The sequence below is a fragment of the Drosophila teissieri genome, chromosome X, assembly GCF_016746235.2.
Source record: "Drosophila teissieri strain GT53w chromosome X, Prin_Dtei_1.1, whole genome shotgun sequence".
Classification (NCBI taxonomy): domain Eukaryota; kingdom Metazoa; phylum Arthropoda; class Insecta; order Diptera; family Drosophilidae; genus Drosophila; species Drosophila teissieri.
In genome coordinates, this window is record NC_053034.1 from 5,788,884 (window position 1) to 5,815,120 (window position 26,237).

The following is a 26,237-nucleotide window of genomic DNA, read 5'->3' on the forward strand; positions in this document are numbered from 1 at the left end:
AATGTTGTGGCACCAAAAAAAAAAAAGAGAGAGCGAAAAAGAAAGCCCGCAAAAAGAAAGGGAAATGAGGATGAAAATTAAATAACAAAAGGATCTCGCTCCCTTGGCTCTATATATTTTTGCATAATTCATTGGCCTGTCTAACGGTGCGTATGCGTTATCCCCACTTTCCCTTGAGCTTTTCCATTTTCCCCCCCACCCCACATACTGACATACTGACAAACGTATCTATAAATATTTTTCGCCCCTTTGTGCTGTCAGTTTGCTAATTAGCTACGCATTTTCATTGTCGTTAAAAACTCCATTCACATGCATATTTACTCACTCCGCTGAGTATTTATGTTGTTCGCCTTGTGTCCCTGTGTCCCTTCATTCTTTTAATGCAATTTAATTATTTTACTATATGTTTGCGTCACAGACAGAAAGACAAAGCCCATGTCTCCTGACATGTGCCACATACCCCCGACTGCGACTTGCGACCTCCGACCTTTTCCTGCCTGCTTTCCTTCACATTTTGATAAATTATATGCATTTTTAATCTAATTAAATTGCAAAAGGCGGCAAATGTCACTGGCTGCTGCTTGTTATTGTTGTCGTTGTCTTCCGAATTGTCATGATTAATGTATGATATGGCTGAGAAATAATGCCTGAATTGGTGTGAGTGTTTGGTTTTCCCAGTGCTAATTTTTCCCAGTGATAATTTTCGAAATTGGCATACTTTCACAAGTTTTCCAAATGTGCAACAAAAATGTAAATCGCCTTTATCCTCTCATTTTCAAAAAATTCGAGGAGGATCATTGGCAGAAAAGAATATTCTAGAGGCAGATTTATCATCATTTCGCGGGATTTGGCCATCCATTAAATATCCGCCTATAAACATGGCCTGGAAATAATTTCGCGATAAGCCCAAACCATGGACAAATATGCATATTTATGTATTTATGTGTTTGCTCCCATAACCGATTCCCGATTTTTTATTTTTTTGCGCTGTGTGTGCTTGTTATGCGATAATTGCATTTAAGGCACAAGCCGCTTAAAAACAGATTTGCTATCTCGTTTCTTTTTCAAATAAATATTGAACCACTAAAGCACAGAAATTTCACCACGAAATCGGTTAAATTCGTTTCGAGATGGTTTAATGTATATTTACGTATTTTACGAACAAGCAAAAATGTAAAGTGCTACACGCAAAACTACGAATTTAAAGTAAAAATGCTTAAATAAAATTTATCTAATTGGTAGCTTAAACTGAAAAACCGCGCAAGTTACAGAGTTTATATTTTTCAACTTTACAGAATTGTTTTGATCGAGTTTAGTGAAGAAGTTGCAAAAGTATTAGCAATATTAATCCTATAACGTGAGTGTATAGCTCTAAAAATATTAGCAACAGCCTAAGAACAATGTGGGAATTTTCTCAGAGTAAAACTTTTGCCCCACTGCAACTTTCCCATCCGTTTGGTCGCACACATACACTGCAACAAATAACAGCCAGTTAACTGGCATTCCTGACTCGACTCCTCAGCCATTGTGCCATAAAGCAGCGCAACTGTTGCACAGATGAGAATAAAACACAAAAAGGAAACAAGGAAAACTTGGGGAAAAGCCACTTGGAGGAAGCTAGTTAGCTAGAGAGAGAAACAGCAGAGCCTGTTGCCACATAAACAGCAAATTTTATTAGATTACACATACGCCGGGTAGTCCCACATGGAGACGAAGAAAGCAACTGCATCGCTGGGAAAATCGGTAAGCGGAAAATGTGGGCAGAGGTACGGGGAATGCGGGAAAGTCGGGGAATAGCGGAAAAGCGGCGACGGAAAGCGAAGTCAGAGTGCAAAATTTTTATGACTCCCAGCGGATGTTTTGATACGTTTTTATGAGACGCGCGCGTGCTGTAAGCGAACGGCGACTTCCGTTTGCCATAGGCCTCGTCTATAACTCCCGGCCACGCCTCTTTCCACCTACCGCCCCGCCCCCCTTTTGACATCCGCATACTGACACTGCCTTATCGCACTGGTGAGCATTTGCTTGATGTTCTCTAATAGAAAACGGCACTCAATTCGAGAACAAGAACAACCGTTTTAGATACCCTAAAGTTTCCCACAAGCATATTGTCCCGAAAGTTTGGTAGTAAAAAAAAGATCATACGTTTCGCATTGAAGGATTCTTTGTGCGCTCGATTTAAGTTGTCTATCTCATGGGTATCGAAATATGCATTGTATTCAAAACACCCACAGATAGAGCATACAGCAGGGAATATATGCATGTATCTAAATATTTACCCGACTGTCTTTCGCATTTATTGCAGGGCGACCAACTAGGCGAAGATTGAAGTGATTGTCATGAAGTCGAAATTGGTTCTGGCGGAGAAGTCGGTTCTTTGCATAAACAAATTGCCAAAAGAAACTCGAATTGATGACACATAAAAGCGAAGTAAGAGCAAAATAAAGTGAGGTTGGACAAAAAATGGTCAAAGGACCAAAGACCATCGCATTTTATTTACCAATAAATTGAACACCGGGGGGAAAAGGGTTTATTTGAACAGAAGCACACGCTTTTGAATATACATTTAATAAATTATATATTTGATGAATGCACATATGGCTGAAGGAAACACTTATTTCTTAGCAAATGCAAATTGTGTCCAACTTCTCACAGATCTCGGCTAATTTAAATCGGGTGAAACCTAGGAATATCTTGTAAACTTTTAACTCACATCTTTCTTGGCACTTTCCCATAAATCTCCACCTCGATGGCTGACAAACGTTTAACTCCATGGCTTCGACGTCATTTGGTTTGAAGTTGTGGGACTAACTAACTATGTGACCCGAACCCATAACACATTCCTCTCTCTTTAAAAGTTGCCCAAACTTTGCCAGCAGCAGCCCTCTTACATTATCCTTGGCCCCCGGAAAACTCCTTTGGCCACATCGAAAATCCAGTCACCCCACCCCCCTTCCGCACATTTGCCACTTTTTCCATGGATCGTACTTTTTGGGCATGGCAAATGGCAGCGCTGATTTACTTTGCAATTACAGCCAACTGAGTGCCTTAGATGAAAGTGTAGGAGGATGGGGGCGTTGTAGCGTGGGGGCGTGGCCCTTGGAAAGGGGGACCAAAGCAATGAACTAGAAAGCTGTCTGATTAGCGTACAGCTAGCAAAAGTTTCTCCACTTACACACACAGACACACACACACACACACAGATTTATTGAGCCCGCTGTCCGCGTCAATAATTTGCATGGGTTAAACGTACAGAGGCAAGAAAATCTGGGGGTTAAGTCAACCCAGACTCCCGCCCCCTTCACCCACTTCCTGTGACAATGGCGAGGGATTTACCTTTGCCTATATGTATGAGACTGCGGGAGAGAGTATTAAAGAGTGTTTGAAAAAACTTTCTACGCTTCAGTTCAAGTTACTTCCTTTTTCGCTTTTTTATAGGGTGCATGGCATTGCATTGTGGAATAGTAAACCATTTAAAAAAGTTTATAGGTGCGAAAAAAAAAACAATAATGAGTTTTAGCAAACGTGATTAAATAGTTGTTAACAATTATCATTTGCAGGGCTAATAAGAATATCTAGTTAAAGCCACTCCTCTACAAAAACGAACTTATGTGGGGAATTAACTTTATTATTGATTTCGAGCGCATAAAAGGGCAAATTAATTAATTACAGAATTCGCTTAGAGCATTACATAATCGGTTTTAAGCACTTTTTTGTACAACCATGTTTCAGCTCTTTCGCTGCTGCGACAGACGAGTGACAATAAATTGTTAAGTGCAAAAAGTTTACAGCATTTGAGTGAGTAAGTGATGGCAAACACACACGAACACGAAGCTCAAGACGGTCTAAACCCGCTTCGAGCTCCACTCGGGCAACATCGAGGAAGCCCCAGAAGTGTCACTGAGCGAAAAACTCAGTTAGTTGGCGAAAATGAGTGGGACACTGCCGTTTCTTTGTTGTCTGACTCTGGATCGCCCCACAAAGGAAGTCTCTTACGAATCAAGCATACAACTTACTTTGATTCAGACAAAGAAAATAGGAAAATTATTTGTATCGAAGTAATGGAGGAACTTGTAGCATACAAAAATATGTCAACAATAATGATTTGTAGCTGTGGCACAGCAAAACATAGCTGCAGTCAGTATGAAAACTGGCACAAGAAATAATGATACGAGTGATGAGTGCTACTTCTACAATATCACAAGCATATCCAACTCACAAAGCGAATCAAACTGACACAAACCAAGGGTTTCATTACAATATTCTGAATCAATATTTAAGACTGCGTTCTTATCTCTGAACTGTCAATCAAAACCATATTCATTTGGAGTCCATTTAATCGTCGTTAGCAAATTAATTCCTGGAAATTCGGTAACTGCGGCAACTGCAACTGCTAACCTGTTACCCCATCGTCCGTGAAAATGGTATTGATAGCCAGCCCCCCGAAAAACCCGTCCCTGTCCGGATCCATATCCTGGGCAAACTGGCCCGATGATGAAGATTGATAATGCCCGGACAGCTGATGGCGGGAGTCCATGATTCCGGGGCCTGAGATGAGGTGCTAACGATGACGACAACGACCGGAGTGTCCGGAGTACGGGTGAGGGCACTGGCGCGGGCGCGGATAGGCGTACGGGAAAACGGGGCCGGAGTGCGCATCATCAACAGTCGCCGTTTGATAAATCATGCATGCAAAGTACAGTGCAAACCCCCGAAACGGGACGACAACAGGCGGATTAACAAGACCTCTCTTATTCACGATAAGAAGACGCTTGCCACTCTCCCTAATCAGTATTCAAATAGAGGCACTCAGCTTATGAATTCTCGCCAGGTGTGGTATTATAATATTTGTGGAAAGGTGGTCAAATTTTCGATTACTTTGAAGAGAACACATTAGCTAAACGCTGTTATGTGAGTAAATATAATTTTAATAATACTTTGAACCCTTCTTAAGGGATGTCAGTGCAAAATATTATGGCTTATTTAAAAAAGAACCGATTTTTATGCACTAAGACAGCGCCAGTTTCATCTGATCAGGTTTATATTTAGTTCGATTTAAAAGACCCAAGGGTATTTGGAGTACCAGGTTCTTTCGATTACCTCTCACTCAAAATGTCATTCCACTCAAAGTCAGCGCTGTTTGCCTCCTTCTCTAGCCGCAGACATATTGCCATCTCTTTTGCAGCCGCGTCTGCTGTCCCTTTCGTCACCGTTGTAGCGTTACCTAGCGTCAATGTCCGCCTTCAGTTGCATTTTGTCAGCGGTTTCGTGACGAAGCTCCAAGCGGTTTACTCCATCAATTAAACACGAATTGCGGTGCCAAAACGCTTCTCGCTTCTTACTTTTTGTTTTTTGAGTGATTGTTTTTGGGTGGGAAAACAGGGGAAAGTCTGGAAAATCCCGGCAATGGGCCAAGAGGATCAGGAGCTGTTAATTCGCGGTGGCAGCAAACACCCATCCGCCGAGCATCTGAACAATGTGAGTAGCATTTGTGCATACATCTACAAGATCAGTAGATCAATAGGAACTGCGATTACAACATCAAATGGTCTGCAGCGTGAGAACTGCGACCCACAAAAATCCAAACCGCAATTGCACAAACAAATAATGGCATAAAACAGATTATTCTGGTAGCTGTGCATGCTATACATGATAATTATTAAGATCATATCATGATGAAAACGTGTAAAAGCATTGTTTTTGGTTAAGACAAGAGTAGCTGCCTACTATTTTTTATAAATAAAACAAGCAACCAGATTTTTAAGCTAGTAGGGAGTATTTTTAAATACAAACTATAATTGTTTTGGGCACAACTGTATTATCTTGGGATAAGCCCCCATTCTTTCCTTCTCTTATTAATATATTTTTATTCGAGTCGATTAGCGGCTCCAAAGAGCTGGAAATTGCAGATCGTAATTTGGAACGCATAACCGGTGGAGGGCTTAAGTTGGCCAACAACTTTGTTGGGTGTCTATAACTCTGGGGGTACCAGATACTAGATACCGTATCCGTATCCATTTCTGGTCGTGTACTTGCATCTCCTACATGATCTTAATACCTTGTTGTTTGCCCGTCTTACACGTTGAAAAATGTACAATCTAGTCTTATCTGGGTCATTATTTGGCTAGACGGAATGCTTCGGGCTCAGCATCTAATATCTTGGTATCTTCGTACGTATCTAGCTTCAAATTCTTAGCACCTCGGCTTGTATAACAAAATAAATAAGTGAGTAGGATGTATGTACATATTTACCCCTGGGCTCTTTAAAACAATTTTGAGAAGTCTCAAAAAGTTGTACAAGAGATAAGAACTTTAATTCTTTTGGGAAAGACGAAATGCAAGGTAACAAAATATTGAAAAGATAAAATATGTATGGAATATTTAAAACCAGCTTTAAATGTATGTACATATATACACTGGCCTGTTACGCTCTGTTATTTCCCTAATATTATCGAGTGCTCGTGAGCTTTTCCGCTGAATAATTGCGCCTCCTTCAGTGGTTCGTTCTCATCAAAGTGAATGACTTTTGAGTGCACTCATTAGCCACTCGCCGAATCGACAAAACGGGAGGGACAACAAATTGAGTCGCTTCTTTATTCAGTCATTTCAATTTGTCAAGTTCATCAAAAAAAGAAAAAAAAAAACAAGCGATACTCCTTCTCTTCCCTGCGCAGCGCCATCTGTTGAGAGGGAAATCCTCTATCGCCCACTCCCCTCCTAGAGTTTTCTTCTTATTTCGTAAGTAATTCAAAAATAGCACGCAAAGTAAAAAGTAAGCCAAAAAATTAAATAAATATGAAATGTAGCATCTTTCGCTACTTATTTCAACAGAACGCGAAAACAGGGAAAAGGTGGGAGCGTAAACCAGACACAGGGAGATAAGAAAACCCTGTGGGAAAGGGACGGCGAAAACAGAAAGAAAAGAAAACTTTTTAATAACATTTTTCGGCCTCATTTGTTGTGAAAACAATTTTGCCAGGTCTCTCTCTTTCTCTCGCTCGCTTTTCCCACCATATTGCCATCTCGCTCTGCTCGAGGAGTGCCTGAAAACGGATATTACATTTTTTCGCGTCTACCTCTCGCAACGTCACCAATGTTTTTTTCTTTTTTTTGGTAACAGTCAGGCCAAAAACTGGACACTGAGTGCCTAGAAGAATAAGCTGTCAAAGCATCGCAGCAGAAGATGGACAGTGAAGACTCGTTAAGAAAGTTTTCAGAAATCACACAGGAAATGCAACCGTTTTCAGTCTTATTTGGCGTAGATGTTAAAATAGTAAAGTAAAAACACGAACATAAAGAGTTCGATTTATAATTGTGAAATATTATATATTATTCATATTTTTCACTTAGACAATATGTACCTATGAATATGAGAATTCAGGAAAGAAATTTAGTTTTCAGTAATAACAAAACGTAAAGTTCAAAGCAGGTTTCACTGTAGCAAGGACCGCCAGGCGCAGAGTGCAAGGTGGACATTATTATTTTTTTTTTTGAGAAATTTTTTCTTACTCTTATTGAATGTCAGCTTTTTATTTGGACCTCCTTCTACGGATTTTGCTTTTCTCATTTGCTTGCATTTTTTGCTTAATTTTTTATGATTATTTATACAAATTATTATGGGAGCAGCGGTGGATAAAATGCTTTCCATATTGTGGCCATCATTTTGTCTTGTTTTTCCATTTTATTTTTGCCTGGACGCCAATTAGTGGATCCCTGTTATTTATGCTTTGCCGCAGGCCGCTGCGATGGCAAGAAACCCCACAAATGGAAAACGGAAAATTGTTTATGAAAATGAAAATATGCGCGAGCGGAAGTGGCGTGGGGATGGGCGGAAAGTTGGGGCGGGGAGGGTGGTTTGATTTGACCATACCGCAAACGTCTTCGGTTACCGGCTTTTCGAAAGGGAAGCCCCACCTGGGCGAAAACTGACAGCTCAGTGGGTTTGGAAATCACTTTACCCGTAAATAAATAATGTTGGCCACATTTAGTCTAAGCAGAATTTGTATTTTTGGGTATTATAAGGTTAAATTCAATACAAGTAGAAGGAGTAGTTTGAACACTATTGGAGGATGTACGTTATATTGCTTTAAATGTTAGTTTTCGAGAGCAGATGTTCATTGAAGAGCCACGTTCCCAAATACTCATTGCACTCATCTACAATAATTGAGTTTACCCACCACCATTTATATAGCCAAGTATCCTTAAAGTTTTATATTTAATAAAAACCAAACTGGCGGAGCTCAAAGTCCCCAAACGAAAGCCAAAGCGAATGCCGGCGATTTACACTCGCAATTGTCTTATGAAGTGGCAACATGGCAACGTGGAACCTTGCCCCTCTCACCGCCCATCGCCTATTGCCCAACGACCTGTGACCCCGGCATCGTCCACCGTCCATCGCCCATTTTCAAGGCCATCCACCAAGTGCCAGCCCTAATTTGCACATTTTAAATAGGCCGCGCCATCTCCTTTTTGGGAAACTGGGAAAACTCGGGTCTTGGGCCTTTTTTATTAAACAGATGGGCTCCTTTATAAATCCGAGGGGGGATTTGTGTCCGGAAACAGGGGTGGCGTGGCGGCGTGGACAGGGATTAGCCAGGCTGGTCTAGATTTATGCACAGACGCCTTCGTTTTTATGGACGAACGCCGTGAAATTGAAAAGTTTTCAGCTTCAGCCTTTTCTAGATGCACTCAAAAAAAAGTATGCACAGTACTAAGGTTTATTTGGGGAGAGCATAGTGAGTTGCGCCACTCAAAGCCCCTTTACTTGCAGGGTGACAGCGGAGCGGCTTCGCAGAGCTGCATTAACCAGGGTTTCGGGCAAGCCAAAAACTACGGCACTCTCCGGCCGCCCACTCCGCCGGAGGACTCCGGGTCGGCGAGTGGCCAGCTGGCCGAGAACCTCACCTATGCCTGGCACAACATGGACATCTTCGGAGCGGTCAATCAGCCGGGATCCGGATGGCGGCAGCTGGTCAACCGGACACGCGGGCTCTTCTGCAACGAGCGACACATTCCGGCGCCCAGGAAACATCTACTTAAGAACGGTGAGTTTCTATTCACAATCAAATAGTCAGTGTGAAATCATAAAGGGTCGTATACTAATTGAACCCCAGTTTGCGGCGTGGCCTATCCGGGTGAACTTTTGGCCGTGATGGGCAGTTCCGGGGCCGGAAAGACGACCCTGCTGAATGCCCTTGCCTTTCGATCGCCGCAGGGCATCCAAGTATCGCCATCCGGGATGCGACTGCTGAATGGCCAACCTGTGGACGCCAAGGAGATGCAGGCCAGGTGCGCCTATGTCCAGCAGGATGACCTGTTCATCGGCTCCCTGACGGCCAGGGAACACCTGATTTTCCAGGCCATGGTGCGAATGCCACGACACCTGACCTATAGGCAGCGCGTAGCCCGTGTGGACCAGGTGATCCAGGAGCTGTCGCTCAGCAAATGTCAGCACACGATCATCGGAGTGCCCGGCAGGGTGAAAGGTCTCTCCGGCGGGGAAAGGAAGCGACTGGCATTCGCCTCCGAGGCTCTAACCGATCCGCCGCTACTCATCTGCGATGAGCCCACCTCGGGACTGGACTCCTTCACCGCCCACAGCGTCGTCCAGGTGCTGAAGAAGCTGTCGCAGAAGGGCAAGACCGTCATCCTGACCATCCACCAGCCGTCCTCCGAGCTGTTTGAGCTCTTCGACAAGATCCTGCTGATGGCCGAGGGCCGGGTAGCTTTCCTGGGCACTCCCAGCGAAGCCGTCGACTTCTTCTCGTAGTGAGTGCAGTGTGTTTCTTACATAAGAGTATTTTGCAATACATCTCAACACTTTTGCAGCGTGGGAGCCCAGTGTCCCACCAACTACAATCCGGCGGACTTTTACGTACAGGTGTTGGCCGTTGTGCCCGGACGGGAGATCGAGTCCCGGGATCGAATCGCCAAGATCTGCGACAATTTTGCCATTAGCAAAGTAGCTCGGGATATGGAGCAGTTGTTGGCCACCAAGAATCTGGACAAGCCACTGGAGCAGCCGGAGAATGGGTACACATACAAGGCCACCTGGTTCATGCAATTCCGGGCGGTCCTGTGGCGATCCTGGCTGTCGGTGCTCAAGGAACCACTCCTCGTAAAAGTGCGACTGATTCAGACAACGGTGAGTGGTTCCAGTGAAAAAAATGACATTCCGGAATAGAAGAATATGCCTATACTCCGCTAGATTTTAGATAGAATTGACTAGACCTACCCCCTTCTTTAGTTTTTTCAATGAGATGTAATAGTTTTGCAGAAGATAAATAAATTTCGATAACATCGCGAAAATGTTGAATATGAATTAATGAGATGCAAGTAATCATTTAACTTCCAGATGGTTGCGATCTTGATTGGCCTCATCTTTTTGGGCCAACAACTTACGCAAGTGGGTGTAATGAATATCAACGGAGCCATCTTCCTCTTCCTGACCAACATGACCTTCCAAAATGTCTTCGCCACGATTAATGTAAGTCTTTTTCCATACATTTGTAATTAAATAAATTTGAAACCTAACTTTGGCTAACCGTCTTCTGAACTATTCTATTTAGGTGTTCACCTCAGAGCTGCCAGTTTTTATGAGGGAGGCCCGGAGTCGACTTTATCGATGTGACACCTACTTTCTGGGCAAAACGATTGCCGAACTGCCGCTCTTTCTCACAGTGCCGCTGGTCTTCACGGCGATTGCCTATCCGATGATCGGCCTGCGGGCCGGAGTGCTGCACTTCTTCAACTGCCTGGCGCTGGTCACTCTGGTGGCCAATGTGTCCACGTCCTTCGGATACCTGATATCCTGCGCCAGCTCCTCGACCTCGATGGCGCTGTCTGTGGGTCCGCCGGTTATCATACCCTTCCTGCTGTTTGGCGGCTTCTTTTTGAACTCGGGCTCGGTGCCAGTGTACCTCAAATGGCTGTCGTACCTCTCATGGTTCCGGTACGCCAACGAGGGTCTGCTGATAAACCAATGGGCGGACGTGGAGCCGGGCGAAATTAGCTGCACCTCGTCGAACACCACGTGCCCCAGTTCGGGCAAGGTCATCCTGGAGACGCTCAACTTCTCCGCCGCCGATCTGCCGCTGGACTACGTGGGTCTGGCCATTCTCATCGTGAGCTTCCGGGTACTCGCATATCTGGCTCTAAGACTTCGCGCCAGGCGCAAGGAGTAGCCGACATACATATGTATATGTAGCTCCCAAATAACTGCTTGTTTTTTTTTTACCATTATTACCATCGTGTTTACTGTTTATTGCCCCCCTCAAACGCCAATGTAATTATGTTTGTGTCAATAAAAACAAGATATGACCTATATAATACAAGCACTCGACTCTGCTTTTGAAAGTTTATCACCTATTTTGTAATGTCGTACATACATATACATCTATGTGTATGTATATCCCACAAGTAGACTTTGGATTTATCTTCCAACCAAAGGCCTTACTCCGACATACCTAACATCAAAATCTTTTCCATCACTACATAAACCAAGCCAATATATATCACACTATATATTTTGTATACGAAGTTTTCAAATCGCGCGCGCTCGGTTGTGCCAACTCACCTCCACCACACCACGTTTCGTACGTGCTCTTTCGCCTTCGCCCATCCGCTCTTCCCCGCCCCAACGCGTTCATCTTTTGTTCGACGACCTTGGAGCGACGTTCATTGGTTCCGTACGATTCGGTTTGCTCAAACAGTTCCAACTGGTTCAATTCGTCGCCAGATAAATAAGTTATTAAATTTGTAAGTATAATTTCTTGGCCCCCGTATATGTGTATTGAAAGCGATAAGTAATTCCCTATCAGCTGTATTTCATTTAATGGCTTTTTAAGGTATATTCCTTTGCCCTGTTCAGAATGATGAGCGTTACAATTTTACCTGTGGGGGACCAGTGTCCAGTGTTTGTTCGTTGTGTGCATGCGTCTGAAAATAAGTGGTCGTGTTAGTGTGGCTTATATATACTATTAATATTAATAATAATGATAATAATAATATTATTTAATTTCATGTTGAATATGCTTGAACTTCTAGGGAACCAGTTCGCGGCCACGCTTGCTCTCCCTCTCAGCTTCTGCTTATCTATCGCTCTTTGGCTCGCTCTCTCGCTCTCTTTGTGTGCGTGTGGGCAGTGTGTTTTTTGTTGTTTTGCGCTTTATGTGTTGTATTTTGTGTGTTTGGCTGAAGTATTTAAAACAAAAGTGCAGCGGAAATAGTTAATAACAAAATATTAGTCGACGGTAGCGGTCCGGTTGTTTTCGTGCTCATCGCGAGTACGTATTTATTTTTAAAAAAGTATAAACGCGAAAAGCAAGAGAACGCGGCATATGTTTTGTTGTTTTCTGCGTTTTGTTTGTTAATTTTCCAATTGCAAAGGCAAATTGCGGTTGTTTTTTTTTTTTGCTTCTTTGCTTTTCCAACGTGGCAACGTGAATGTGTGGGTGTGCTTTGGTGTGTGCAAGTGTGTGAGTGCGTGCGTGTTTGTTTGTTGGTAAATCGCAGAAAAATATTTAATTGATTTTTCACCGGTTTATTTCCTAACCTCAAACGCAACATCATCATCTTCTTCTTCTTCGTTGCCAGCTGTTGCATACAACAAATAACAACAACAAATAGAGAAACAAAAACAAACACAGAAATAATAGCAGCCTAATATAGGAAAAACGGCAAGAAAAGCCGCAAAAAACCACAAACATGAATATCGATTCGCTGAAAAACGAGTGGGAGGAACTAAATAAGGAGTATGCCGAACTGGAGGTAAGTTTATATTTATATATGTATATATATATTCGTACTTCTGTAGACTCGAGTAGTAATTCCCAAAGATTATATAGATATCAATAAAAAAATTCGAAAACAAGAAAGAGGCACGCGCACAAACACCCACACGTGTGTCTGTGTCGCTTTCACCTTGGACAAAAAACAGCTGCTTTTTCTTATAAATACCCTTGCCAAAAGAACTAAATGAAGTCCCTCAAGAACTAAACTTTTTCCAATAAATTTGCTAACTATTAACAGCAGGAAATGTTGAACTCCATCATAGGTTGCATCATTTATTACGTTTTTTGTTATCACAAGATTTAAAAAAAAAGTTTAAAAACAGCTGTACATATTATGCTGATAGGTTGCTGATAAACAGGTCTATTATCGAAATAAGTTTACAGCTGCATTATCTTTAAAGAATGGTTAATTTAAACCACCATATATGATATCAGTAACAGTATCGAATGCCTAGATCGCCTGTTTTAAAAGTCTATTATTGAACTCAAAATTGGTATATGGTTTAATACCATCTACCATTGAACTTTGAAATCAGACAAATACTTTATTTGGAACTGCAATGCTCGGCAAGGGTATGCAAAATTCGGATGCCAAAGCCGCCACCTTTTCCGTGTTCTGAATGGTCTTGCTTATTCCTTTCCAACCCTTTCTTTTATTCCCGCCGATCACAGAGCTGCAACAGGCGGTACATCGAGCTGCTGGAGCAGCTGCACAGCCACCAACAAATGTGCTTCAATGAGATCAAGCATCAGCGGTACCGCATGAACCAGATAACGGCGTCTCTGCGACAGTGAGTATTGGAGGTCATCAACCCTCGATTATTTGGAAGAACCTCCGAGGAGGGGGCTCCCACTGTAGCATAAAAAGCAGATGTAGTTAGTAATAGACTTATTTTTAATCATATTTAGTGCTTTGTGGAATAGAGACTATTTATTTCGTACAATAGAAGCCAATATAATGAACTGAGTTTGCTTACCAACTTCAGTTATTTATTATACACTACAGTAATATAACTGCGGTAATCATAAGCCATTATATCTGTTCCTCGAAAGCTGTGCGATCTTTGCACAATGACTTTTCCATTCCAATCGCTTTGGCACCTTGAAAATCGGGGCATTTTCCCACCCTCTTGTAGACGCTTTCGCGGGGATTTTGAGCAGTGTGTGTTTGCACGATTGGAATTTGACTTCAATCAATTAGAGCCGTCTAATCAGGCGAACACACGCATTTCAGCACTCGAGCGAGCACTTGCGTTTGATAAGTGGGTAGAGCAGCAGGGAACACAGGTCTTGCGGCAATTAGTCAGGCGGTAATCAGTTCTTATCGAGCAACTGAGGAACTGAACTGGCAACAGTTGGTTGGATCGCTCGGAAACAGTGTTTTTACAACTGTTTTTTCTTGGCCGTGATAAAACTTCTGATAAACCAGAGTCCCCGAGCTAAAGAGCCCCAGAGCCCCTAGACTTTGCTCAACGTCCACCCAAGACTACGACTATTCGGGTTCCGTTTTATGGTTGCCTCATAAAAATAACTGTTGCCCGATACGCTCGACAAAAAAATGGGTATATATGTACATAAAAAGGGGGAGTGGAGCATTCTGCCGGACTGCAAATTAAACCGAAAACTGCCCAGCTGACCAGCTGCCCTTGACCCTCCGACGTAATCGCACAGACACAGACACACTCACCTGCGCAACACGCAATCCCAATCCCAGCAAACACAATCACACACACAGTTGTGCAGATACAGTGGGACGACGTGCGCCAGATAGAAAGATAGATTTTTGAAATTCATTTATATGCTGTCCGTTTTTGTTGAAATACAATGAAATTCGGGGGAAAGGAAAGAGAAAACACTGTTGTGGTAGATATTAATCGGAGCAATTTAATTTCGTAATAATTACTATTCTCTGCCGCAGGGTGGCAAATTGCTTTACCTCGCATGCAAAACACTGCCTCAACTTTGACCCACTGTGCGGCCAAGGCTTTTCGCTTTTTGCTTTTATACTTGATATTTGTTTTGAGCGCGGTTTCGCATCGAGTGGAGGAGAAATCGCTTGCATTGGCGCGCTTTTGAACGCTCGCAAATGTGGGGTATACAAATAGCTGGCTGCGCGATGATGAAACACCAGATTCTTAACACTTTTATTGAGAGCCTTTCATTTGTTTGATTTCTGTTTTTGATTGTTGGCTAATCGCGAGCTTTTATTTCCCTATTTATACTTTAGTTTTTCGCGTGTGTCGCGTGTTTGGCGTCACGTTGCAACCGTTTGCTGAACCCCGCGATCCCGTGAACGCATTCAGTGGGTCACATAAATTATGCAATTCGCGGAGTGATAGCTAAAATCAACTGATTACCATCTTGACCTGACAGGTGCTACACTGGTACAAAAATCGCCGTATTAGTATTTTGTAATTTATAACAGACAGCACTAAATCTATTTCAATTCTTAAGTCTTAAGTTTTATTTAAACCCCCTATTAAACAAATCGATGTTTGGATGTTCTAGATGATATCTTATATCTAGATCATACATCTGTGCGGACTTTGTTTCATTTCTCCCAGTGTGAGCACAGAAAACCTGTTACACTCGCGATGTTTTTGTCGCTGATTCGCTGGCTTCCCGCCGTATTTTTTCCAAGCCAAATGAATTTTAATTGAGGCATGCAAATTGGGTGTCGGAGTTACGGAATTCCCTCCTGTTCTTTGCTTGCCGTAGAAAGTGTTCGAGTGCAAACATTAAAAACAATAGGAAACAATTCAAATGCATTTAGCATCATCGCTGTCGAGCTCCAACGAACACTCAAATATTGTTTATTCACTAATGATCAAATAGAGTTGGGTAAGCTCGTTTTGTAACCATTTTGTTGGCTAGATATATCTCAGTTAATTGTAATTGTAGAGTTGGAGGTGTGTACATAAAGAAGCTTTTAATTTGTTTGCACTTTAAAGTGTTTTTTGCTTTTGTGGTCGCATGATTTCGTGAGAGGATTCTTCGAATACTTTTCAGACTCACCCACCCTTTTGTCTATGATTCGAGACATTTGAACGTGTTTTTTGGGCTAATTAGTAGTAGTAGCAATTAGACAAATTTTTACAATTAGAACTATAGAAATTCCCATGAAATCGTTAAATCGTTAGAGGTTCTATCATTTTCGGGCTTTCTATGGAAATTCCCCATTATCTTGTAAGAAATAATCTGGAACAGATTGGCAAGTAATCATCCCAGACGATATTGGTGGCAAGTAGAGGGTTGCGTTCCCATAAGCAAATGGAGCGGAAACTAATATAATCGGACCACTTTGTATGGTCACCTCCATTTCGCCGTATCGCCATGGCTCTGGACACGTTATCTGTCCATCGGCTTCAACGGGGTATTAGAGGTGTTTAGAAATAAAACAACTATAAATCTACCTTTGACGAGCCATATAGATGTGCACTGAGGGCGGAACGGAACATACGTTTATGGTAACTGTTAATTGACCGAATAAACCACGCCGCCCACTTTGGCCATCAATTATGCGCATCTAAATTGAACTTTGACGCTGGAAATTGTTCTTTCTGCCCCACAGTTCCCATGTTCTGGCAATAAACCAATAACTATAAGCGAATAAATTACAAAAATATGGCTTAAAGTGAAGCGTGTGTCAATCAATAAAACAATAAACGTAAATTCGAACAAAGTCCGAAATAGATTTTATGTTAATTTATGGGAATATAACAAAACAAAAAGAAATAAAAACAAATTTCGCCACTGATACGATAGTTTAAGTACCTTATACACATAATCTAATCGCAATTTTTTCGCCTTTTTGTGGACAGTAGTCCATTCAAGTCGTGTATAGATATATATGTTCTTTTGTAAATTACACAACGAAAAGTTGCTATAAATTACAACTTTTAAAAACAAATAAAATAAATTGTAGGGCTTATTGATACGGCTGTTTTACATTTATTTACAAGGTACTGTCTTTATCTACGACACTACACTACACTCAACTTATGAGAAAGTAATCTAATCTATATTCTATGACGCACAGTGTTGGCCCACCTCTCTTTCCGTAAATGTTACTTATATGTACTTGTACTCGTACAAGATTTGTAGCCTGCCTGTTGGATAATCTATTTAAATGTTGACATCGATATGCTGATCATCGATATTTTGTCAGGTTCAAGGGCCCCGTTCCGGCGGAGGACAAGGAGAAGGTCGATGACCTGCACAAGATGACCTTGAAGCGCAAAGCGCAACTGCACGAAATCGAGCAATCCTTGCCAGCGAAATCTGGCCGCTATTTGCAGGTGAGTCCCCACTCCTAAGGTGGAGGTCCAAGGTCCAAAGTCCCTGGTATAAAAGTGCGCCCACGCCATAAAACTGAGAACTTTGCCTCCAAGTGGAAACGGAAAATAAGTGGGGAAAAAGTTTCTTCCTGCGCGACAATTTTCGCGTCCTGTTATGGACGCCAGGACTTCAGACTTGGACACTGGATTCTGGTCTTGGTCTTGGTCTTGGGTTCCTGGTATTTCAGTTGGACTTCACTCCACTCGAGTTGAATCAACTCAACTTGACTTGAAGTTGACCCACTGAAACTCACTTGCAAACTCCGCTCTCCACATTCCTTTGCAGATAATCCTGGGCGATGTAAATGTCTCGATTCTCAACAGAAACGACAAAGTTCGCTATAAAGATGACTATGAAAAGTTTAAATTAATACTCAACGTAATTGGACTGATAATGGCCTTCTTCAATTTGATATTCAACTACAGGTGAGTGGCTCTCCGGCACTCCCATGACTTTCTCCCCCACTACTTGTGCTTCCCAGGGCTCTGGAGCTGGCCTTCATATTCCTGCTGGTCTGGTACTACTGCACCCTGACCATCCGCGAGTCCATCCTGAAGGTGAACGGCTCGAGGATCAAGGGCTGGTGGCGGGCTCACCACTTCATCTCCACGGTGGCCGCCGGAGTTCTATTGGTTTGGCCACAGGGCGAGCACTGGCAGATCTTCCGGATGCAGTTCATGTACTTCAACGTCTACATCAGTGAGTTGTGCAATTTCGCTCGTGGCATACGTCTCTACCACTCCAAGCATATTACTTTACTTTTGTATGCATTAATTTCGCATTGAGTTCATCGAATGTAATCGCGGGATCCCCTACCCTTCCTCCTCAATTTCAGGCATAGTCCAGTACTTGCAGTTTGGCTACCAGAAGGGCCTGCTCTATCGGCTTAAGGCCCTCGGCGAGCGACACAACATGGACATCACCATCGAGGGCTTCCACTCGTGGATGTGGCGCGGCCTGAGCTTCCTGCTGCCCTTCCTGTTCATCGGCTACGGTTACCAGGCGTACAACGCCTGGACGCTCTACAAGTTGGCCTACAGCCCGCCGGATGCGCCGTGGCACGTGTCCGTAATGTCCGGTCTGTTCCTGCTGCTGTTCGTGGGCAACATGGCCACCACTTTGTGGGTGGTGCCCGAGAAGATACGCGAACGGGCCAAGGAGCGATACCGCCTCCAGAGCATGGGCAAGTCGATGAAGCTGCGCAAGGAGATGAAGGTGAGCAATCCCAGTGGCGGCGACTGTGCCCTTTTAAGAAAACGGATTACCGAAAAAGTCGCTTACAAAGTATTGCTCTTTTTTCGCAATCCACTATTGCACGGGATGAAGTAGCAAATCGGCTAAAGACTGTACATAGAAACTTGAATCTTTTACACATATGTTGAGTTGGAAAATTAAAATTTTGTGTTCTTACAAGGCTTCAATATTTGGTTGGGTTAGTTTAGATTTACATATATGGTTCATATCATTTATTTGTGCACGTTTGATTGATTCATGAATTTGTTGCCCGTAAACAAATGTATTTTACTTCAAGTAATTTGTCATAAGTAATTTGTGCGCAAGGGCAACAAAACAGCAAAGTAATAAAATATATTAAAATGCAAATTGTGCAGCTGGCTGCGAGAAGGCGGCGCTGGCCTCTTAATCCCTTGTCGCCGAGGTGAACCTTTGAATAACTCCTACATATGTTGCTCGTACCTAATTGCAGAATAGCGCCAGTGATTTGGACATCTCGAGTGGATCGAAACTTTCGCCAACTGCGACCACGACTACTTCCATTGCGACTGCGACGCAAACACCCGCCGAGAAGAAGGAAACTTAAACGAATCAGTGGTTCTGGTTCTGATTAGCCTGGCATTTCAATTAAACATATATTTACTGTTTTTACGATTTTTTTTCCTATTTATTAAATTTCCCCTTGGTTTTGTTCCTCTCCCCTGCCCAGCCACCAAAACGACTTTGAATTATGTTTCTTTTCCCCCATTTTCATACACATAATGTAAAACTGATGTACATTTGAAGCAAACACTATATAAGCAAAAGAAAGAAAATACCACAATATATAGTCATAATACACATTTTTTTTCGCCTAATTGTAAGTATGAAAAGTGAGAAGATGAATTATTAAATGGAATTGAAGTGACCCGTTTTTGTTTATTTTTTATGTTTAGACTAAGATTGAAATGGAAGCTAAAAAAAAGACAAATAAATGAACAAATGGTTATTAATATGCATTTCGTGTTTTTCTGATGCGAACTACAAGCCATATAAAATACAAAGCGTTTTTTGTAACCACAATTATAAATTGTTAATCAGGAAGCTTTGTGATAAGATTCTTAAATATTGATCAGAATCATATATTTTGCAACAAATGGCATTTTTCCCGAGCCTCGCATTTGAAGAAATGTGGAATTTGAGCGGTTTCCCTGGGGGTGCAAATGACTCCAAAAAGTGGCAGGCGACGTGGTGACAAGGCTTAGGTAATGTCGCCTTGTTTTACTGGCGGCCATTAATGCGGCTCCGTGTTGGCCGTCTCCCCAGCTTTTCCCGGCCGGAAAGTGGGATCCCCTGGCTTTTCCGAACCCCCCCCCCACCCCCCCTCACATTTGGTGCAACAAAGGTTCGCCTCCTGCAATGCGGCAAAAAGCGGCGCGGTTTTTGCAGCTCCATTTTGCCATCGCCCGCCTCGACCGCGAAAACCGCAAGCCCAGTGTCTCTGTGTGAGTGCGCTTCTACACAGTAAGAAAATACCATCTTGTGATGCAGTTAACAGCTCCACTGCTGGCGAAGACAGGGGCCACTTTCTCGCAGTGCATTTGGGCCCGTGCAGTGAGTCCCGGATCCAGGATTCCGGGATCCTGGCCATTTTGCTTGTCTGCGCTCTGCCGCAGCCTAATTTGGCGAGAGTTCATTAATTGCGTAAACGGCGCGCGCTTTTAATTATGTCGAACGTTGAGCGGTGGATTCGGTGGGTGGTGGTGCTGGTGGTGGTGCTTGCTGTTCGTATTTTGTGCATTTGTGGCACTGTTTGCATTGTTGTGTTGCCAACCCACTGCCCAACGTAGTCAGCGCAGCCATCTCGCACCACCCACTGTTTTTCTGCGGCAAATGGCAACAACGGAATTTACGACTTTTGGTCAACGCAGCCGCAGCGACCATCAAAAAGGAAGCGACAAGGGTTAAACAGCGGGCCGAGGGGAGGCTTTAGGGGGGGGCGGGTTGAAACCGGCCAAGCCCTCCCCCCTGCGCGATTATCATTTATTGCAACCGCATGCGCTCGCGGAAAGCGGAAAATGTCGAACGGGGCCATTGTAAAGGCTGGTAATTCGTTAATTTGATAAGCATACGCCATGTTGCACCGCCACCGATTGAAAATCACGCAGCGCCCGATCGCAAACAAAACAAAAAAAAAAAAAGAAAATAATGCCCAATGAGGAGGTAAACTATGTATGAGCGGCGGTCAGAGGCGGCACATTGATAATACCAATTGCTGCAACAGTGGTTTGAGTGACAAGTTGAGCAACCAATTCTGCGAAAAACCGTGTATGAAATACATCTGCATTGTTTAACACGAGCCTTTAGTTTAGGAAAACTAATGATTGTATATACTTTATTTGCTGCTTAAATAGGTATATAGTATAGTTGCGGTTTTTAAATCATCTGTGCTGAATTTTCCCTACGACCGTGGTCCTTTGGCTGCCATGACGACGAGTCGGCTCGAATTGGCTGAAAGCAGTACGCAATGTGGTCCAAACCACAGGACGCGTGGGCGCTGACAGTCCGCTTTCGGCCAATAATTCTGATTTAATTTATGCGCGAAAAATCGCACTTAATCAGCGTTTGATTTACGCATTGCACGGCGCATAAAAAACGCGAAATGGGGGCATTGGAAAAGGTATTTGCGAACTTGAAACATCATCCTCATACCTCATACATATTTCACAAAACTGCGTGCCTTAACCTCTTGTTATGCAGATATATTAATCAGTAGTTGTGGAGATAAAATAATATAAAAATGTTGTGCGAAAATTCCCAAGGAATCGAGTTTGGAAAGTTCAGCAGTCAACACTTGAATGCCAATTATATACAAATTGAACTAGCGACAAAAGATGTCCTCAAACAAAAACATGAAATTGAAATTTTCAAATCAAATCAAACGAGCACAATAAACAATTATAAAATAGAGGCAAAGGCAATTTGTGTCTGTTTGAAATATGAATATAAACGCATGCATATGCGGCTATTAACAATCGAACAGAATAAAAAATGAAATTAATTTTGAAATTAAATTTTGCCAACAATGGAAATGAATTTAAGCAGAAGAGCACAACAATGCGAAAAAACCTGAAAAAGTTATCAAAAGAAAATTCAATTTTCAAAGAGCCCAAAAGTTCTGCCGCCCAAAAGAAGAGAAAAATTGAAAGAGATGAAAGAAATGGCAAATTAAATCGAGCAATCAAATGAGCATAATAAGTTAATCAAGAACTTGGCCAGGATCAATGGGGTCAGTTTCTGACCCTTCAGTTCTTCCCTTCCCTTCCCCACACCCCCTTCGCCTACCCAGGGGAAAATTGAAAAGGAGACAAACAGGTTGACATACCAGCAAATAAATAAATGCACTCAACTATGTAATATGGCCAACAACAAAAGGGTAGCGGAATTCGGCTGTAAGGGAGGGGGTTGGCATGTCCATGGTCAGAAATTGTCTCCCCCCCGACACCAACCCGCCACCCCCCTCCCACCTTCTTTAACTTCCTTCGAGCAGCAAATGTAGCGTAAAATCGTTAGTTTCGTTTTGGCCCGGTCCGGATCTGAACCACGTAATCAGTCGCCTTTCCGCCCTTAGCCCGCCTCCCCCCCTTACCTCTTTGCCCACCGCCCCAGTCTGAGCCTGATTTATAGCCGACACACGATTTTCGGTTGCCAACAAAATGTTTGCAGCGTTTCTTCGCCGCTGGTCCGCCGGCAACAATTGAAAATCAGATCAATGCACCGAGATACAAGAGTCTATAAAGGATCGAGAGAAATCTTCGAACGGGGAAGGCTAAAGGGGACTGAAGGTTAGGTTAAGGTTGAACTTAAGGTAGAAATATAAAAAATTTCATATACATACATATATGTGTACATTTCAGTTTAAATAGCTCGCATACCTATGGACATTACGAGCACTAACCTCTGACCACATTTCGTTGAATTAAAGTTCACTGGATGGCATTGCAATTATAATCTCGGTTTGCGTCTGTGAGCCCACGTGACCCTTCCACCCTTCCCCCCCTGAACCCAGAGACTCTGGTCATTCGCCCATAGCCCCATAGAAAACCACAAATTTTTAGCTTTGGTTTGAATTATGTGCCGCATTAGTTGGTTCTCTTTAGTGAAATAGCGAAATAGTGGTGTGTAATGAGGGGGTGTTATGGTATAGAAGGGAGTTCCTAAAAATGCTCCACCACGCACTCGCAAAACTTTCACACAAATTGAATTATGCAGTCGCCAGTAGCCAGTCGCAGACACAAAGGCGAAATGTGGGGAAAGGGTTGAAAGGGTTCAGCGAGCGGGAGAGACAGACATTGGCACGGAGTTGGGGGTCCTTGCCACCCACTCAAGGCCACTCCAGCACTGTGACTTTGGCAAATGTAACTGTAATTTATTGAAATTTGTTAGCAGACACAAAACCCGCCACAAAAGACCGCAGCTCCTCTGCGCCACTGAACTATGTACTCCACTCCTCCTGTGTTCTCACTCCCAAAAAAAAAGGAGGAAAAGTAGAGTTCGGGTCACGCTTTTTGTCACGCTTCTGCTGCCCGCGGTCAAAAGTCAGAGCCTCTCCACTCACCCCTTCATTTTAGTCAGTTTTTCACTTATTTTTAGTTTGTTAGAAGCCTTCGACCGACAACTCTGTGGCTCCTTTCGTAGATTGTCAGGGCACTATACCATATTGGAAAGAACTTGGAAAGACTTTAAAAATTTTGATGATTCCCACGACTTTACTATATTTATCAGATGTTAAATAATAATAAAATAATTCCGGAAAATTCGAAAAATATTTTTCACGATAGTGTGCTTTTAATGTCGCCGATAGAGGGCGACACGTTGGCTCTGTACTTTTAATTGCTGACAGGCTTTGGTCATGACCAGGGACAACCCACTGGAGACCAACCATTACAACGCCCCCATCACACACACACACACACATTTTTGGGATGTGTATTTCCTTTTTTTCGTGGGAGGGGTTTACCCAAAAAAAAAAAAGTTTGCCAGCTGCAACGTTTCGCGGTTGCATGCTAAAAAGTTTTAAGTGCCCCGCTCGACCAGCCACCAGGCATCACCCACCGCCAGCCAGTCGCTTTTCCACCCGATTTTCCAACCGATTTTTCCCTCTTTCCCCAACCTTCCTAACCGAACAATGCCCCTCTGCTTACCCTTCTTCCATTGCCAGTCCCATACGCTTCAGTTTTTCTATTAAGCATCCCAGGCTCGTCTCATTTGTTGCCTATTTGTCCATGGCTCCCTTGGCTTTCCCTGCGTTTTCCCAGAATTTCCTCAGCCCATTGCCCCCTTCCCGCTCTGTTTCCCTTCACAGGGACATCGTAAAAATGCCAATGAGCCGACCTGAGCGGACGGCGTTAAAAACTTTTCTCATTTATCAGGCGATGGAGGGACCAGAGATGTTACCTTTGGCCCACAACCTCCCTATACAGCCACCAAACCAGCCCACCACCCACCTCTTCAGTGGCGTCAGGTAAATTGATTGTCGTCGCCAACGAACTTCGACGGTTGTTGGTCAACTCGCCTCAACTCAAACTGAAGCCAAGGGCACTGGAAAAAGCATGTTCGCAAATCGAAGTAAGTATTAAGAAGTATCTTCTTAATTTAAGAGTAACCATCTGAACGATCGCTCTGTGCAACATGTTTTAAAGGGGGGTATAAATATTTGAAAATAACTATTGATCAAACTGTTGGGCGAAAAGTACATTTTCCTTCAGTGTAACCACGCCCTTCACACCGCCTTAAAGTTTTCGCACGCCCAGTATTTAATTGCCGTAGTTTCCCTCGATATTTCCCGCCTTTATCCGCACTCTTCGCACTCTTTCTGGATTTTTAAAACGACAACAATGGCCGGCAAGTGGCAAAAGTTTCGGGTCAGCTAGGGGCGTCACAGGGTTAAGGGTTTCGAAGGGGAGGGTGGTGCGCTTCCAACTGCAGTTGAAGTTGAAGCCGGTTAATGGCCAGGCAAATGAGCAAACTGGACAAGCGGCTAATGAGCAGCCGCCAAAGAGTTGGGCGAACAAATTTATACACAAATATAAAAGGCCAAAAAAGTATGTGCCGGCAGACACTAAAAACTGCGAGAAAAATCAATGTGGAAAAGTATAGTTCCCCCAATGAGAAACAACGTTTCAACGGTAGACAGGGCAAAAGGTGTTTGGTATTAAATGAATAATGCCACTTTTGATTTAATATATAATTACAAACATACTCACTTTTGATTATCAGCATGGTTGTCCAATTTCGGAGTTTAATTGTGAAGTTTGAATGGTTTTAAGTGATTTAAAGTTGCACTTTACCTTAAGCTTAGATTTTGCAACCCTTTATCACGCATTTCAATTAACCCACAACGATCGCTTTTGCGGCCATTCAGGGGGGTTTTTGCACGACGCCAATTCCTTTTAATAAATATTCGCACATTAACGAAAACTCATCGACATCAATTCCGGCAAAAGACCCTTCCGTGCCACCTTTCCCCCATTCCACCTCCGATTTTCCGACTTTCCACGCATTTGCGCAGCGCTAATGGCAAAAACAATAAATTTCCAACCATCCCGCCATACAGCCACACAGCCATACTGCCATACAGCCAGCCATCCCATCGATATCCTTTCGATCCTTGTATACATTTCGTTATTTTCGGCGCTTTTTCTTTTTCTTTCGCTTACGGTTTTTTGTTTTAAATTACTTTCGAGCATTTAAAATGCGGCAAAATGAATTGACAGCGATTTCCGTTGCTGAGCAGGCGCCTTTAGTTTAATTATTTGTGCAGTTTAACCCGAGGATAAAGGATAAAGGAGCCACTGCACACATGTGTCAATTAATTATAAAAAAGTATTCACATTTATTCCAGCGCCATGGGACTGAAGCGAAGAAAAACAAACAGAAAAAAGCGGCTGGCGCAAGGATGTGCCAGGATTTATACATACATATACATATATATAGTGCATACACAGACAGCAGACTCGCGCACACATTCTCATAATAAAGCGTTAATCATGTTGACGCACCACTGTTCGCCACGCCCCCTCATTTGGGTCCGCCCCAATCCAATGAGGCTCAGCACAACTAACAAGATTTGGTGATAAATGTGTTAAAGCCTTGAGATATATGTACAAAAATTAATTCCCTGCCGCGAAGCAAAAGGAGGGAATCCCGGGCCTTTCAGGAACTTAAAGCCGAACTAAGGGCAAACTGAAGAATATTTTCGAATACTTTATCGCAGACCTTCAAGACAGATTCCGAGTGTTTTGTTTTCATGTGTTTCGTCATAAGCTTGACAATTGCAACTTGTTTTTCAAATCTGGCTGCCCACTGATTACCTTCTATGAATGTACATTATATGATATGATATTAATGATGTAGGCTCCATAAATAAGTGAGTATTTAAGAGGGGTATGTTAAAAAACTAGTATTCTAGCTGTGTCTGTTCGTTCGATTTAAAGCGGAAAGTGATTCGTGGTCCATTGACCAAGGATCTTCATGTCTTTTGGAATGCAGTATGGCCATTTCGACTGGCCCCTTGAAGTATGCAATGTTGGCAAAGTTCTGACATGGTCGCCAAGGGGGCGGAAAATGGAGTCGAAAAGGGGGGTGGTGGCGGGCTGTGGCAGATTCAACGAGCCAACGAGGGCAGGCGGCAAAGCAAACAAACAAACCAGCCAAGCAAAATGAAAACAAAAACAAAACGACGGCAAACAGAAGCAACAACTGGGATCTCACACACACTCACACACATACACTGGCCCGCATTTTCCTGAAATGGCGTTTGATGGACGGCGAACACAAGGGGGTGGGGTAGTGAAAAGCCACTCCAAGTACCAGGCAAGTACCCCCCTATCCTTG

At 43.1% G+C, this 26,237-nt stretch overlaps 2 protein-coding genes across 3 annotated transcripts; both read left to right on the forward strand.

The window, feature by feature from the left end:
- Positions 1 to 5,264: 5,264 nt before the first annotated feature.
- On the forward strand, positions 5,265 to 11,333 carry LOC122623335 (protein white). The gene is made up of 6 exons (XM_043802425.1): positions 5,265 to 5,478; positions 8,771 to 9,044; positions 9,114 to 9,768; positions 9,829 to 10,144; positions 10,355 to 10,486; positions 10,569 to 11,333. Exons 1-6 carry the CDS (start codon positions 5,407 to 5,409, stop codon positions 11,181 to 11,183), a joined length of 2,064 nt encoding a protein of 687 aa, XP_043658360.1. The 5' UTR covers positions 5,265 to 5,406; the 3' UTR covers positions 11,184 to 11,333.
- Positions 11,334 to 11,465: 132 nt separating this feature from the next.
- Positions 11,466 to 19,269, forward strand: LOC122624021 (transmembrane protein 120 homolog). Of its 2 annotated transcripts, none has more exons than XM_043803442.1 (8): positions 11,466 to 11,757; positions 12,595 to 12,768; positions 13,464 to 13,582; positions 16,960 to 17,089; positions 17,415 to 17,554; positions 17,611 to 17,828; positions 17,965 to 18,344; positions 18,835 to 19,269. In XM_043803442.1, exons 2-8 carry the CDS (start codon positions 12,706 to 12,708, stop codon positions 18,946 to 18,948), a joined length of 1,164 nt encoding a protein of 387 aa, XP_043659377.1. In that variant the 5' UTR covers positions 11,466 to 11,757; positions 12,595 to 12,705; the 3' UTR covers positions 18,949 to 19,269. The 2 variants fall into 2 exon arrangements, with proteins under 2 accessions (XP_043659377.1, XP_043659376.1); XM_043803441.1 differs by lacking the exon at positions 11,466 to 11,757 and adding an exon at positions 12,142 to 12,284.
- Positions 19,270 to 26,237: the final 6,968 nt, after the last annotated feature.